The 15,053-nt window shown below is 45.8% G+C and overlaps 1 protein-coding gene across 2 annotated transcripts in view; it reads right to left on the minus strand.

Annotated features, from left to right (window-relative positions):
- The window catches only part of CAMK1D (calcium/calmodulin dependent protein kinase ID), a 344,198-nt gene that overhangs the window by 188,172 nt on the left and 140,973 nt on the right, over positions 1–15,053 (minus strand). For both annotated transcript variants that reach the window (XM_031444848.2, XM_031444847.2), the window contains exon 2: positions 13,662–13,793. In XM_031444848.2, coding sequence (XP_031300708.1) covers positions 13,662–13,793 — 132 coding nt within the window. The remainder of the gene's footprint in view (positions 1–13,661; positions 13,794–15,053) is intronic.

Consider the following 15,053-nt stretch of genomic DNA (forward strand, 5'->3'; position numbering starts at 1 on the left):
GTGTCTCGGGCCTCAGGGGTCATATTAGTTAGTTCTGTCACAAGATATCCTGTTGGATGGAAAGAGAGATGTCCAATGAACAGCACTGTGTCCTGCCCTTTTTCTTCACCACTCTACCTCTGCTAATGCTCCCAGCACTTTTCCCATCACTCAGGCTTGCAAACTGGCGTCTGTCATCCCTCACTTCCCGTTACTGGCAGAGTTCCATTGATTCTTTTTCCTTAGTGTCTCAGGTGAGGTCCATGTGGTTGTTGAGGGCTCCTCCCCTCCAGCCAAGACTTTCACAACCACATCTCAGGTGGTCCTCAGTCTCTCTTCTGACACAGGTCTAACCCACCTTCATACTAAGCACCGTCCCAGGAGTCACCCTCCGTCTTCCCAATGTTCCCTCCCAACCCTCCTCTATGCAAAACTCTTCGGTTGCCCCACTGCCTAGCAGACGAAGCACAAACCCTTTAATCTCACAGGTAAGCATCACTGTGCTCTGAGCTATCATCCCTGCTCCTTTTTACCTGCATCTTCTCAAACGCTCCAGCCACACTTCCAGGCTCACCCCCACATCATCTCTTTCTGTCCATAACTGTTCTAGCTGTTCCATCTGCTGAAATGTTTCCCCTTCCCCCTGCTTCCACCCACGAAAAGCCTACCCGTCCTTCAAGGTCACCCAAATACCACCTTCTTCTAACTCCCCCAGTGGCTATGATCGGTCCCGCCTCTGGACCTCTCTGCCCACCATCTGTGTGGCTCCTACAGAACACTGGGCCACTCTTACGTACATTGGTTGGGTCCTCTGGGAAGCCACCATCAGCTCCTTGAGGCATGGACTGGATTTTGTTAATTATTGAAAGCATGTATACAGTCATGACCAGACTCAAGAAATGCAATCTATTAATTCAGCTCAAAATTAGTGCCAGTTTCTTTACAGAGGGTAGTTAAGTCATCGAAATTTCAGAGCCATTGACAGCATCTTTTCATTTTTAAAATTCTGGAAAAGCTATAAACAAGAGAGGAAAATCTCAACCAGAGATATTTTAAACAGCAGGGGTATGTCTTTGGTATGCCATTCAAACATCTCCCTCTGTGGTCTCCATTTTAAGAGAGTGTCAGGTGTCCCATCTGATAAGAACCACCCACAAAACTGACAATTCTGCCCCAGTTCTGCGAGGGATTTAATGTATTCTATCAAAAACAAATTTTTTTTTTCAAGTTTTCAGTTCTTTAGTGCTGACTTCCAACTTTGAAATGGATACAAATTTGTCACTCAACATCTTTTGTTAGGATACACATGCTTGTGTTTTCAAAATACTTGAAGATTCTATTTATTCAAGGAAATAAAGCATTTTGATTTTATTTTTTAGAGGGAAGGGAATACACATTGTCTTCCTCAATCTTTCCTCTTGTGACACTGGTATAATTCAAGTCAACAAAAACATATGAATCACCTACTCTGTGGCAGGATCTTGTCAGGCACTAGAAACACACATGGATCTCAGCCATCATCCCTGCCTCCAGAAGGTTTCAACGCAGTGGGAAAGAAAGACAAGGAGGGGGTGTGGTTGTAGCTCAGCATGCGGGAGGTCCTGGGTTCAATCCCCAGTACCTCCATTAAAAAAATTTTTTTTAAAGAAAAAGACAAAAGGGCAATTACTCCAAATTGTGACAAGCAGTACAAGGGAGGAGAATGTTCGATGTTACTGGAGCACACAGGAGGGGCAGCTAAATGCTTTCTGAAGGAGAGTTTCCTAGATCAGTGTTCCTCAAAGGTAAATGTGCAAATGAATCACCTGGGATCCAGTTACATGGCACATTCTAATTCACTAGGCCTGGGCTGGGCCTGAGAGTCTGCATTTCCAACAAGCTCCCTGGAGTTGCCGCTGATCCGTGGACCACATGCTGGGTGTAAGGGTGCGCGGAAGACCAGACCCCAACCAGTCCAGATCAGTCCTGGGAAGTGCATTCCAGGCAGAGGAGATGATGTGAACACAGCCAGAGGGGAGACCATAGCACTAACATCTCAAAGAGGCAAATGAAAGGGGGTGATGGTTGGGGGGGAGCAAATCAAAGACCGGAAAGATACCGATAACCTTGGGAGTGCGTTGTCACCTTCTTAAGAAGATTTAAGAGCTTTCCAACTCAGAGTAATTATATGAGGACAAATCTAAATGATTTAGAAGTCTGAGCTATAAAATATCTTTAAAAGGAGTTATTTCAAGTACTTGTAGAATCTTGAACTCACAGCTACCCAGGATCACCGCCCCATCTCTTTAGGTGACAAGGTAATTACTGACACTGGGATCAAGAACTTAAAAATATTCGCTTTCCTAGAAGATTTTATAACTTCATAAGAGTTTCTTATTCTTTCATATGCTCATCACACAATTTTTAAGAGTAGTAGAAAAGAGAAATTTCAACTGAATCTGTATCCTGAGTAAACCACGTTCAAAACAGCAAAACTTTACATAAAAAATGTAGTACATGGTATCATTCAAAAAAAGATGCAATGAAAATTTTTGAATGATATACTGGTATTAGGGGTTATTTCGCTGAGAAATTACGGTTTCTGCAAGTGAGGGAATGAGGCTTGTTACTGCAAAAGAAGACTGTATGTACATGCCGACTGAACTCCCCCTCAGGAGAAGACAGGAATCTGAAATCTCTACTCTGAAGAGTGTCACTGCCATCTGTTCCTCTGACTCACCAACAATATTGTGAAAATATTCGGGCACATTTCTTGTGCCAGTAGTTTCTTCAGAACAAGTTTCCACTTGGAAGTTTGTAATATGCTTCTCAACACGATGATCTTTGTAAAGAAAAAAGCCACCCATTCTAAACTATTTCTTAAAGAGGAATATCATCTTTTGGGAGAAGTTATACTGACTGAAGAAGAATGGACTGAATAGTAAGAGTAACGAACAACTTAACCATGATTGTCCCCTAACCACCTACACGAGCTAAAGTGCCCGCGTCTGTGTAGTGAAATTCTGTGTCACTTAATTAAATGATGATGTTTAGGAAAGCAAAACTACTTGCCATGTTTCTCCAGGAAATTATACTAAGAAGCAACTTTCTTTTTTTCAGCTTTACTGAGAAGTAAGTGACAATAAGCAACTTATTCATGGATACTGTTGGTCAGTTAAATTTAGCTTACCATTTTTTTAGAAAATAAAAGCACTCCAAACAAAAGAGAAACACAAAAGGAAGGAAGGAATAAAGGAAAGAAGGAAGGAAGGAAGGGAGGGAGGAAGGAAGGGAGGGAGGAAGGAAGGGACTCACTCTGGGCAGAAGAATAAATCAAATTTCAACCATTCTATTAACATCTTTAAAGAAAATCTGAGTAAAAGCAGGTGTGGGAGTCTTGGGGTCCCCTTACAATGTGCTGTGTTCTGAATCCACCAGAAAACAGGATCTTCATGGAGATAAACAGAAAGACGCGCTCACAAATAGATCTACCCCTGAGTTTTAATGTTCTGCGAGATATCACTAACATTCAACCCAAGACTGAGGCGCTACCTATTTGGGACTCTGTCATCCTTTAGTGCCACCTCCCAGTGACTGTACCAAGTGGCTTTTCCACCAGGACTGAACAAGCACCCCCCCCCCACACACACACACACACTAGCCATCTACAGCAAGGGAATCGGGGTAGGATGTGTGGAAATACAAGTCAAATATCCAGCTCGGCTCAACCCAGGGAAGCTACCTTATCCCTTACACTCCAGCCAGGAGACTCGCTAGAAAGAACAGCTAGTGCTGGAGCGAAAGCTTCTTTCTGGAAATTTACTTCTATGCCTAGAAGAAGTCACATACTGATGTAGAAATATTTGCCATCGAGGGAAACTCGGGCTTCTTGAGGTGGTGGGCTTATCCCGCAAATGGTACCTTTCCTCCGTGGTCGACTTTGGACCTCTCACCTTCCCTGTGGGACCAATCCTGGGCCACCACCCACAAGATGACCCACGTCCCCCCAACCCACTGTTATGTCCGGGATGGTATGTGAGAAGCTGCCCCTCTGTTTCTAGAACATTCCAGAAAGGCAGAGAGAGGGCAAAGGGTCAAACAGAGCAAATAGGGAGCAGGAGCAGAACCTGGGTGCTCAGCACACCTCCCCAGCCTGCGGCCAGATGGGGAGGGTGGAGAAGGGTTCCCAGATTATGACCTCACCCCCTCCCCAGGAGCACTTCCCACATTTCCCAAGTGATCCCACAGTCCGGAGCTGCTTTCCTCCCACTGCACTCCTGAGAAGTCGTGTCTCCCTTCTGTGGATGAGAAGCTAGCACAAAGCACCACGATCCTCAAACACACCCAAAGTGGGAAGGAAGCACTCCCAGTGTTTCACCTTTAACACGGGCTCTGAACTCCCTTCCAGAGAATTCCAGAGCACCCGAGGCGGCGGGGGGCAGAACGGGATGGTGGTCACAGCGGCGGCAGCAACACTGCACGGCCAGGCGGAGTGGGCGGCGGAAAGGACAGCAAGTCTAACTGAAATCGCCGGGGGAGTTTCTGGAACCAGATTCAATACCCCACCCTGGGATCCAGCCAAGCCACCCGGGCAGAGTCTTTCGTCCCTGCCAGACATATCAAGGGGCTTTTAAAGATGAGGAAGAGTTGCTGTCTTGCATTCTCCTGAGGGAGGCTCAGTTAGAGGGCCAGCGTGATTATGTGGAAAGAGCTCTGAACGAGGAGGCCAGAAACCATCGCGTGGCTGCGCCTCTGCGTGAGGAGCTCTGTGACCTCAGGCCACTCACTTAACCTCTCTGGACCTGTTTCTCCCTCTAGAAGTCAAGAGACCTGGACCAAGACCTCTAAGCTCCTTTTCCAGTTCTGATGCTGGGTGACCCTAACGTGAGGGTAGCGGACAGTAAGAGGGACAAAGAGGGCAAGTATCACCCCCAATCTCCTGACAGTGGAAGCACAGCATTGAAATTATTCGCCCAAGGTCGCACGGCTCCCAAGTGGAGTAGTTGGATGAAAATTAGGCAGGTTGGTTCTCAGGTCGTCACCAGTGTTTGATGCTGCCCCTCTGACGGCATTCTCACTTAGACCATTGGGGATTGTTTTCTTTCACTATCAATGAGCACCTCCGTGCACTGGGCTGCTGCCCACATCAGGAGTGTGCGGTCCTGTCTTGAACAACATGGAGACACCAGATAGATCAAATCCTAAAGGGAAAGACAAACAGACCCGAATCTGACTTCCTGCTCTACCTGTTACTCCTTATGTGGCCTCCAAAAATTTCTTAAGTAAGTCCCAGGCCCTCCACCATAAAATGTGAAGAATCGTAACCACTTCTGAGGTTTACGGTGAAGATTACATAAAACAATGCTCACAGGAGTCCCAGTTAGTTTCCAAATGATGACAAAGTGAGAATATCTGTATTTAAAATCGCAAAGGACAGATAAAATTGGCTCTGGATTTCAGATGACTGGGTCGGGACAGAAGGCTGAATTCTGATTTTAGACTTAGCAAATATATTTGTATATACATTTAATTAACTGACATCTATTTTGATTAATCTATTAGCATCCATCGACAACTATTGTCCACTGAAACCTACCACCGTCTGTTTCCTGCTGTTTGTTGGAAGTCATAAGACTTGGGATTCCTGTCGGCTGTTTCTGGAGTGAACGAAGTTCCCACAGCAGTTTCCTAACAGAAGGGCAGGCTGGGGACCCTAAAAGGTGGGGAATACAAGTGGGAAGCTCTCTGCTGTTTCCCCTGCTCTGTCGCTCACCCAAACTACACCCTCTGCACCTCAGTTTCTCCTTGCACAAAATGGGTATGATCTCTGCTCTCACCTCTCCCACCAACAGACTCCTTTTATAACAGTGTAATGAGAGTGGTGATGCTGAACACTTGAACATTTTAATGTTGAAAAAGGCTTTTCAGATGCTTTACCATCTTATTTAGGCACCTAGAATGCAGATTTTTGACACACTTGACAGTAGATTGACTAAATTAAGCATAAAGAATTCTTTGCTCCTCAGTGGAAAGATATACATGTTTTAAATACATTTCAGCTTTTTTATATGCATTTATATACGTCCATGTGTGTATACATATACGTGTATACATACACTTATGCACACACACATGTGTGCATTTAGCACATCAGCTCTGTAGCCTTCAACAAGAATGAGAACCCCACATCCATCACACCATATTGTTTGTTTATAAAGATCCTTACCTATGTTTGGATTTCCCACTGACACTTATCTCACGTCTGAATCATATAGTCAACACGTTAAAAATTTATAAAAATAAATTATATTATAAAATATTTATAATATTTTTAAATATTTATCAAAGGAAAACACAAATGTCTAAAAAATGGATGTTAAATCTCCTTAATCAAATATACATATATATATACACATACATACATATATATACACATATATACCATTTTAGAAAGGACTTCTTTCATTGTATATTTTCTAAAAACTTCAGACCAGTCCCCTAAGACTCTGACCTCAATGTTAGGCTGACATTGAGGACAAAAGTCAGTGATTGAGCTTTAAAATGGAACTGTTTACACCACCCAAACCATAACCCTGGACTTCGATATGTGAAATGAAATTTATTCACCAAATTTTATAGAGTTTAAACTAGATAATAAGTCTTAAATAAAACTGTACTGAGATCATTTATCTACCCACATACACAATGCCAAAATCAGGTAGAAAACACAACTGACACAACCTGAAGCTTAACAGAAAAGAAACAGCAAACCTTTGGTGTGTATTACTGTTTTTTCTGTGTTTGCCATCCGAGTCCATCCCAGGACTCCTTGTACTTAATCTTTCATGTTATGTGACCCTCCAACAGAAGCTATTCTGACGTTTTAGAAATATCAGACTACAAAACAGATAATAGATACCAACACACACACACACACACACACACACACACACACACACACACACACACTTCTGTTGGAATCATTTAAGTGAAATCTGTATACATCATTAACTAAGTTTACTGAAGAAGAAAGAAAAAAACATCAGCCAGGATATATTATCAGAGGAATTTAGACCAGCAGCTAATCCACACAAGGGCTGACCTCCCCAAACGCGTACCCAGACTGGATGACGGGGAGGTGGCACGGGGAAGTAAGCATGCAAGTAACTGACACCGCTTCTGAAAGTGTGGCGAACACAATGTATCCCCAACTTCTCTAAATATCCGCAGAGTAACACAGACAGTACAAGAGGTGGGAGGAAGGGCCAGACAGGTGAAGCCGGCTGTGTTGCTGTAGGTCAATCATCTCCCCCCTAACACTCCTGGTCTTCCAGAATTGGATGACGGACCTGTGTGCACACGGTCACCAGAGCCAGACAGAACCGGCACACATTTCTTCCTCCCTAATCTCTGCTGAGTCAGTGCCTGAGCCCAGTGTTTCTAACTCCTGACCGTCACTTGAATCCCCCAGCCCTGGACCCACGCTCCCCATCACTCCTTTAGTTCAGGGATGGATTCAGGAAATTCAGAGTCTCAGGAAGAGGACATCACAGGCAGAGTCAGGAGAGGCAGAGGTAAACTTGGTGCTGTGGGGTCTCGGAGGGAAGGGTCCATCCAGGCAGGGACAATCAGTGGGGGAATCCTGAAGGAGAGGGTGTCTCAAACAGAGGCTTAGCCTGCTGCAGCAGGGAGGAGTGGGAAGGAGAGGCAGAAGCCTGAATCATTGTTCCTCTGGGGAGAACTAAACTGAATGTGGGGTGGGGAGGGGGGGACAGGAGGTGAACGCCACACAGCAAGATCATAAAGCAGGGGGCTGTCTACCAAGGAGTTTGGATTCCTTCAAGCAGGTGACTTTGTAGAATTAAGGTGGGGAGGGTCAACATCAGACAGGAATTTTAAGTCTCATTTGCATAGCATTACTGGAACAAGGAAGGGAGTCTGATCACGCGGGCCACACATCGCATGATGCTTGGGAAGCCAAAACCGCAAGGCGGGGTGAGGCCCTGGAGGTTCAAGGTCCCTGGAAAGATAAACCACATACTTGGTGAAGCGAGTCTAAATATCCCTGTTTTGTAGTAAAGGCTACCAGCAATGTCATCTTCCTCCCATTCACAGCATTCTGTAAGCAATGCCCAAGAAGTCGCTAGACCTCATAAAAATGCATTGATTCTGGATGTCAAATCAAATTTTAAGAAGTTCCTGGATTATCTGCTATGGACAAAGCACCATGTGGAGGCCACTCAGAAGCATCAAATGTACTATCCTCTTTTGGTTGTAAAGTAGCCTTGGCACAAGACCAGTTTTATTTCTTATACACACGCACACTGTCAAGACGAAATAAACAATAATCAGCAAAGGGTGGTTGCAACAAAGCTGAATTTACTCTCCACTTGGCAGGAACAGCATCCTCACTCAGAAGTCAGATCCACGGGATTCAGTGGAAACGGAGAGGCCGAGGCATAAAGCCTAAGGACGTGTGGCAAGATCTGGAGGGCAGGTCTCCAGTTAGGCCACAGGGAAGCGAGTCAGCTCCTGATGTGATTCGATGCTTTTGTTGGGTCTGATTTGAGCAGGTCGAGGATGGGCTGTGTCAGCTTTCCAGGGGGAACAGGGCCATTCAGCTCCAAGCTTGGCAAGACTGTGACCTCAATCACACACACAGCCCACCAACAGTCACCACCACCAAACAACTTAACCGCACCCCTCAACTTGTTTTGCTTGAACTGCAAGTGTTTTTTTTTTTGTTTTTTTTTTTGAAATTAAGGGAACTTTCAGTAAGGGTTTTCCAGCATAGTCAAGGGTTGTAGGATCATGACAGACGGACCTGCCTCCGTATTTGTTATCCCACAGCCTTCAGTGACGTCTTTTCACACTTCTGGCCTATGTCCTTAACCCCGACACTACCTTTCCAGAGAAAAGGTCTCTCCCCGTTGCAGCATCATCTTTGAGGCGGATCAGATCCTTAAAATTCTGTACTGGTGTCTGAGAAACTCAAGTATCAGCTTTACCAGCTTAGCCATTTTCAGTCATTGGAAAAGTGGTTTTGTTCGCCCTGAATTGATGAATTTCTACTGAAGCGTATGTTCCTTCAGCACACACAATAAACAGGCATTTGGCAGGGATTTAAAGAAGCAAACAGGCCAGTCAGCCATCAGAACAAAGCTGCAGGAACAGAAGCAAGCCAGATTTAAATGAGTTAATTTACAGAAAAGCCTTTCTCTGAAGGCTAATACTTAATACAAAACCAGCTGTCCTCTCCTTTGGGGGCCCAAGCTGCCTGCCTTCCCTCTGGTTAGTCTGTATTGAGAGAAGCATGTCTGCCCAGAGATAACCAGGGAATCAGGCTACTGCAAGGAGCGTCCAGGCCTCCAGAGCCCGGCTCTCACCTGGCTGAGGGGCTGACTCCTTCTCCCTCTGGAAGGCCCAGCCCGACCCCTCTGCCCGCTGTCCATCCTAACCTTGGCCACAGGGGATTCCGGGAGTTGGCATCTGCTGCCTTTAGCAGCCCTGACTCCCTTCTGAGAGTGGGTTGGTCGTGGCGTCCTGCTGACTTGACCAGCCCCCACGCCAGCCTCTCCAGGCCAGGGATGGCCACTACTGCCTCCACTTCCTCTGCCCCTCAAAGAGCCGGGGTCTCGCTTGTGACCCCACAGATGGGATGATGGGTTCAGGTCAGTGCCCCTCTCTTAGAATGAAATGCAGCTCTTCAATAGGGACCACGTAGGGAGGGATAAATTAGGAGTTTGCAATTAACAGATACACACTGCTATATATAAAACAGATAAACAACAAGGACCCACTATATAGCACAGGGAACTATATTCAATATCTTGTGATAATCTATCGTGTAAAGAGTCTGAAAAAGAATATATATATATATATGTATATACATAACTGAATCACTTTGCTGTGCACTTGAAACTAACACAACATTGTAAATCAACTGTATTTCAATAAAAATAAATAAAGAAAAAAATTTTTTTCATTTTAAAAATAATTGAATTGTTTTTAAAGGGACCACATGTGAGTTTGCTCCTCTAAATGAATCCTCTCACCTAAAGGAAACATCGTCTGGTGTGTTTGTGTGTGCGTATGCATGCGTACACATCTTTTCTGCTCCTGGACACAGGGGGAGCATCATCATCCCTGTGGAGGTGAGACCGTGAGGCCAGAGCCCTGGAACTGCTGTTCCCAGCACTGGCTTGGCTGCACGTAAGACTCTCAGAATGGAGACGGCACTTTCTAAAATTTCCCAGTGGCCACCATAACCTCCGATTCTAACTCTGGGGTCTGGAGTGGAGTCTGGGCATCAGGAGGTTCAGAAAAGCCTCCCGGGTGATTTGAATGTGCAACCAGGGTTGAGAACCACTGATTTCAAGAGAAAAAGGCATAGACCATCACCTGAGACTCCCCAGTGTACCAAGATGGAGGAGAACATGCAATTTAAAAGCAATTCCTACCCAGGCTCTCTCCCCAGGGAATATAATCTCCGCAGCTGACAAAGTAACCATTAGATCATCATGTGGAATTCTGCTGCCCTGTTTCAGACACAGTAACCCTTTAACCACCCTAAGCCCTGGTTACCCCAACTATTAGGGAGAGGGCTACTCTGAATACATCTGTTTGGCCTCTCCCATCTCCTATTTTCCAGCTTGATCATCTCCTCATTTAAATACAGGTTGTTTATACATTTGCCTTTCTATTTCTCCAAAAACGCTTTTTGTGCTGCCTTGAAATTAGATTTGGGTAGTGCCTGCCCTCTAAATAAATAACACCACAGGAACTGCAAGCTCTGTAAACCAGCCTAGGGTACGTAACACAGGTGATGTGATAGTCCATCATGCACAAAAAACACTCCATTCGTGGGACCTGAGCTAACCGTCCCTCCAGAGGACGGTCAGGCTGAGCCATGCAGATCCTGCCACTGCCAGTCAGACAGCATCTCCGCTACGCAGCACCTTCCCACCATGACGTCCACCTCTTTTCACTCCCTCTGAGCTTGGTTTAATACCCACTTATCAAATAGAAAATTCATTTTGGAACTATTTTCAGAGCAATATAATGACATCCTTAAGGATATATTAGCTACATTACTTCAATCCAATGAAATACATAAATCTCTCACCCTGCAATAAACTCAGCACGTAGGAGGGAAGGCAGTCTCCCAGATGCGCCTCCCTGAATGAAAAACAGCGCTGAAATATACAAACGACCAGGGTCTGTGGCAGAATGCGGAATAAAGTAGGGCTCTCTGAGACCCTATCTACGTGATTTAGTGATGGAAAGTACCAAAAGGGTTTTTTTTAACATGTTGTTTCAGAAAACTTGAACATCCAGCAAGCTCAGATTATAGCTGAGTTCCAGATCTCCATCATCAGCCAGTCATCTCCACCTGGCCACGCCCAAGACCAGCCCACTAAATCAGAACTCACCACCTGCCCTCCTGCTCCTGTATCTCTCATCTCAGCTAATGAGGGTGGTATCCACCCAGCTGTCCAATCAGAAACCTGGCAGTTATCCTAGAATTCTCTCTCCCCTCAACCCTTAGCCCACTCCTTCTGAATCCGTTAAGTCCTGAAGATTCCATTCTGCCTCTTCCATCTCAACCCACAGCTCCCGTTTCAATGCACTGCTTCCCAGACTCCTCCAGTGGCCTTCCAACTGCTGCCCCTCAACTGAGTTTTGCCCCCTTCAATATATCCTTCTAAATTCTGCAGCAATAACCTTTTTTAAATTGAAGCATAGTTGATTTACAATGTTGTGTTCATTTCTGGTGTACAGCAAAGTGATTCAGTTATACATATATATATTCCTTTTCATTATAGGCTAGTACAAGGTATTAAATATAGTTCCCCGTGCTATACAGAAGGACTTTGTTGTTTAACTATTGTATGTATGATAGTTAGTATTAGCAAATTCTGAACTTGGGAATTGGGAATTTATTCCTCCACACCCCTCCTTTCCCCTCTGGTAAACACAAGTTGCAACAGTAATCTTTATGAAACAATCTTGATCACATTGCTCCTTCCAATAAAACACGTCAAGGCTCCCCAGCATCTATAGGACAAAGCAGGGTATACAGCCCCCTACAATCCAGCCTCTCCAACCTCAGGTCTCCCCTCCCTCACCCTGAACCCTCTGCCTGGTCCAGTGAGCACACCAGCCTGCCTCCCATCTCCTCACCTCCGTTTGCACTGCTCCTCCTGGTCCGAATATCATTCCCCCTTTCTGCCCCCAGGGAAAAATACTCATTGTCTGGACCCACTTCCTCCAGGAAGCCTTCAGTCATACCCCACCCCAAAGAGAGAACTGGGCAGCCCTGCTCTTGAGAGGTCAGACCTCTCACACAGCATCTACAACATTACTGCACTTGTTTAGCTCCTGGAGGACAAGAATGTGTCTTTTCAACCTCAGAGCCTAGCTGAGCCACCTGATGCAGAGGAATTTAACAAACATTCGCAAAATGAATGAATGTCTCAATGGTGGATTTTAACAGAGCTTCCCAAACCATTTTCTTTACCACTTGTATACTTTGCTTCCAGGTGCTTATGACATGGAGCTGTCTCTTACTACACTTGTAAATCATTGGCAGAGGACCAACAACTAAATAAATCAGTACAGGAGATACAGCAACTCTTATCCCCCAAGGATGAAGTCTACACCTGCTCCCCTTGCCCGTGGAGACAGAAAACACCATCGAGAACAAAAACTGACTTCCCTGGCTTTGCAGCTTCTCAGCCCACGAGGGAGTCACACATAACAACAAAGGCACCATCCCTGAGTTCAGAGCAGGATGGCTCTGAACCCACCCAGGTTTCCACGTAAAATGTCAAATATCTGCAACGTGGCTGCAATTTAATACACAGCCAATGCCATCTTCTCCGAGGGCTGATTTCATATTGGAAATGAAGCAATTTAAAGAAATGTGTCATTAGCACAGTGTCTTCCCCCTTGATGCTAATGTACTTAGAGTAATTTGCTTTCCCACATTCTTTTCCACAGAATCATTTCACGCAGTTCTCCACAGGACAATCTGAAACTCATCGGGTCCCTAACGGACAATCTAGGGAAACTAGAAACCAAACAAACAAACAAGAGGAAACCCTTGTACCAAGAAGCCGCTGAGCCTTGTTCTGGAGCACACATCACATGGGCTGCAGGTCGGGACAATCCCAACCACCTTGGTGGCGCTGGGTTTGTCCCAACGGCAGCAAAGCATCATTCAGCCAGCACCCTTGGTCCCTGAGAGACAGGAGTAGGAGAGGTAGCTTACTCAGGAAAAACATGGACAGTGTCACATTTTGTTTTGAGGCCCTATAAAGCTCTTTCCCATTCTGCTTTGCTTATCTGTACAGGGATTCTTGCTATGCACTGATTCCAAACCCCGAAAGTTTCAAGGCTATCTCTAGCATCTGTTATTAACAGATGCGCTTAAAAACATCACAGCACGATGCTCAAAGACACTCCAGTACACAAAAGCAGGTCCCATAAAAAGATTTGTGAGATGCGGGGGAATGAATGGCTTGATCATGAGGACGTGGGAGCAGCCTGAGGCTAGATCATCTTTTGGGTGGATCTAACCACGTCAGGATGGTTCTCTGTGCGCAATGATGCTGGAGGAATGGTTTTGATTTGGTTCTGCAACACCGCGATCTGGTATACATATTTGATCTTGTTCATGAGGCCGACCCTCCGGCACTTACTTCCTCAGAACCGCTATCTCATTCTCAATGCTGCTTTCTTTGCCCTTCAGCGCCTTCTTGGGAATACACTTGACGGCAAAGAGTTTTCCAGTTGCCTTCTCTTCGGCTAAGACCACTTCCGAAAAAGCCCCTCTGTGAACAAACAGGGAGAAAAAGAAGCAGGTTAGATTCAGGAGATGTGGGGTTTCCCAATGGCTCCCCTGACCCCACTACCACAATGTGAGTAATCGTAATAGTGAGAACAATTCTTGGCCTTACTGGGGCTTTTTTATCCAGCCACACTCCCGACCAAACTTCTTTATGCGAAGAAAGACACAGGCAACTAGGAACACTTGCACAGGGGACGCAGGGATGTCCACGCAGCTGTGGCTGCCTCCCAGTGCCACCTGCCACCCTGAAGTCACTTGAAAGCAACAGGAATGCTCCAGAAAGGTTCCCGCAGGAAAGACTGCGTCCACCTGAAGTTGTCCGTACCCCCGCCCCCAAGGAGACGAGGAGGTAATACTAAAATTTCTGGATTCCTTCCAGGCCCTTTCAGAGATTCCCAAGACCATTTCAGAGCACTTCACAAACCTGCAATTAATTCTCACAGACCGGTAAGGGTGTAATTACCGTGTGCGTCCGTGCGACGCATGGTATTGACACGGGTTAATTAATTGGTAGGGCTGCCCACGTCCTCGGTAAGCAGCTTGTCCCTTTTTTTTTTAAACCAAACAAACACACGAAAACACACATGATACCCTGAGCTGGGGAGACCTTTCTGTCTGAAAATGCAAATCTAACTGCAAAGCCAGAGCGCCAAGCTGAAAATGTAGCCAGGACACTTGGGGCCAGAGATCCCATTTCTCCAAGGAAGTGGTCGGCGAGCCCCAGTGCCTTGGTGGCCCCCTGACCCCCACCTGCCACCTCCTCTATTTCCAGCAGACAAGGCCGGGGTGCTGCTCTCGGCCCGGAGCACAGTGTTCCTAACAACTCAGACAAAACTAGACCTCTCCGCGGCCCCCTCCAGACCTCAGAAACCTGGGCTTTGTGCACACTGGCCAAGGAAAACCACCGAGTCATTCTCTGTCCTAGACTTTCAGGAACAACCCTTATTTCCTCAGAGAGACACTTCGCACAGCTTCTAAATAGTTATGACCAGAGTCAAACTCTCCTGCATCAAAAGAAACCACCAGAAGGACCACTGTCATCTGCATACCGGTGCCTCAGGGCTTTGTTTCTCAGCCAACATCAAAGAGACGCATGCCTAAGCCAGGAGAGGGGGCTTTTCTCTCCCTCTCCTTTGCCGTCAGAGGGATATGCATCTTTCTGGAGCCAATGGAAGACCAATACACATATTTTAAATCCTTCTCAGTGAGAGGAATTCACTCCACTCAGCGCAATTATCCGTGA

The sequence above is a fragment of the Camelus dromedarius genome, chromosome 26 (assembly GCF_036321535.1).
Source record: "Camelus dromedarius isolate mCamDro1 chromosome 26, mCamDro1.pat, whole genome shotgun sequence".
Classification (NCBI taxonomy): Eukaryota; Metazoa; Chordata; class Mammalia; order Artiodactyla; family Camelidae; genus Camelus; species Camelus dromedarius.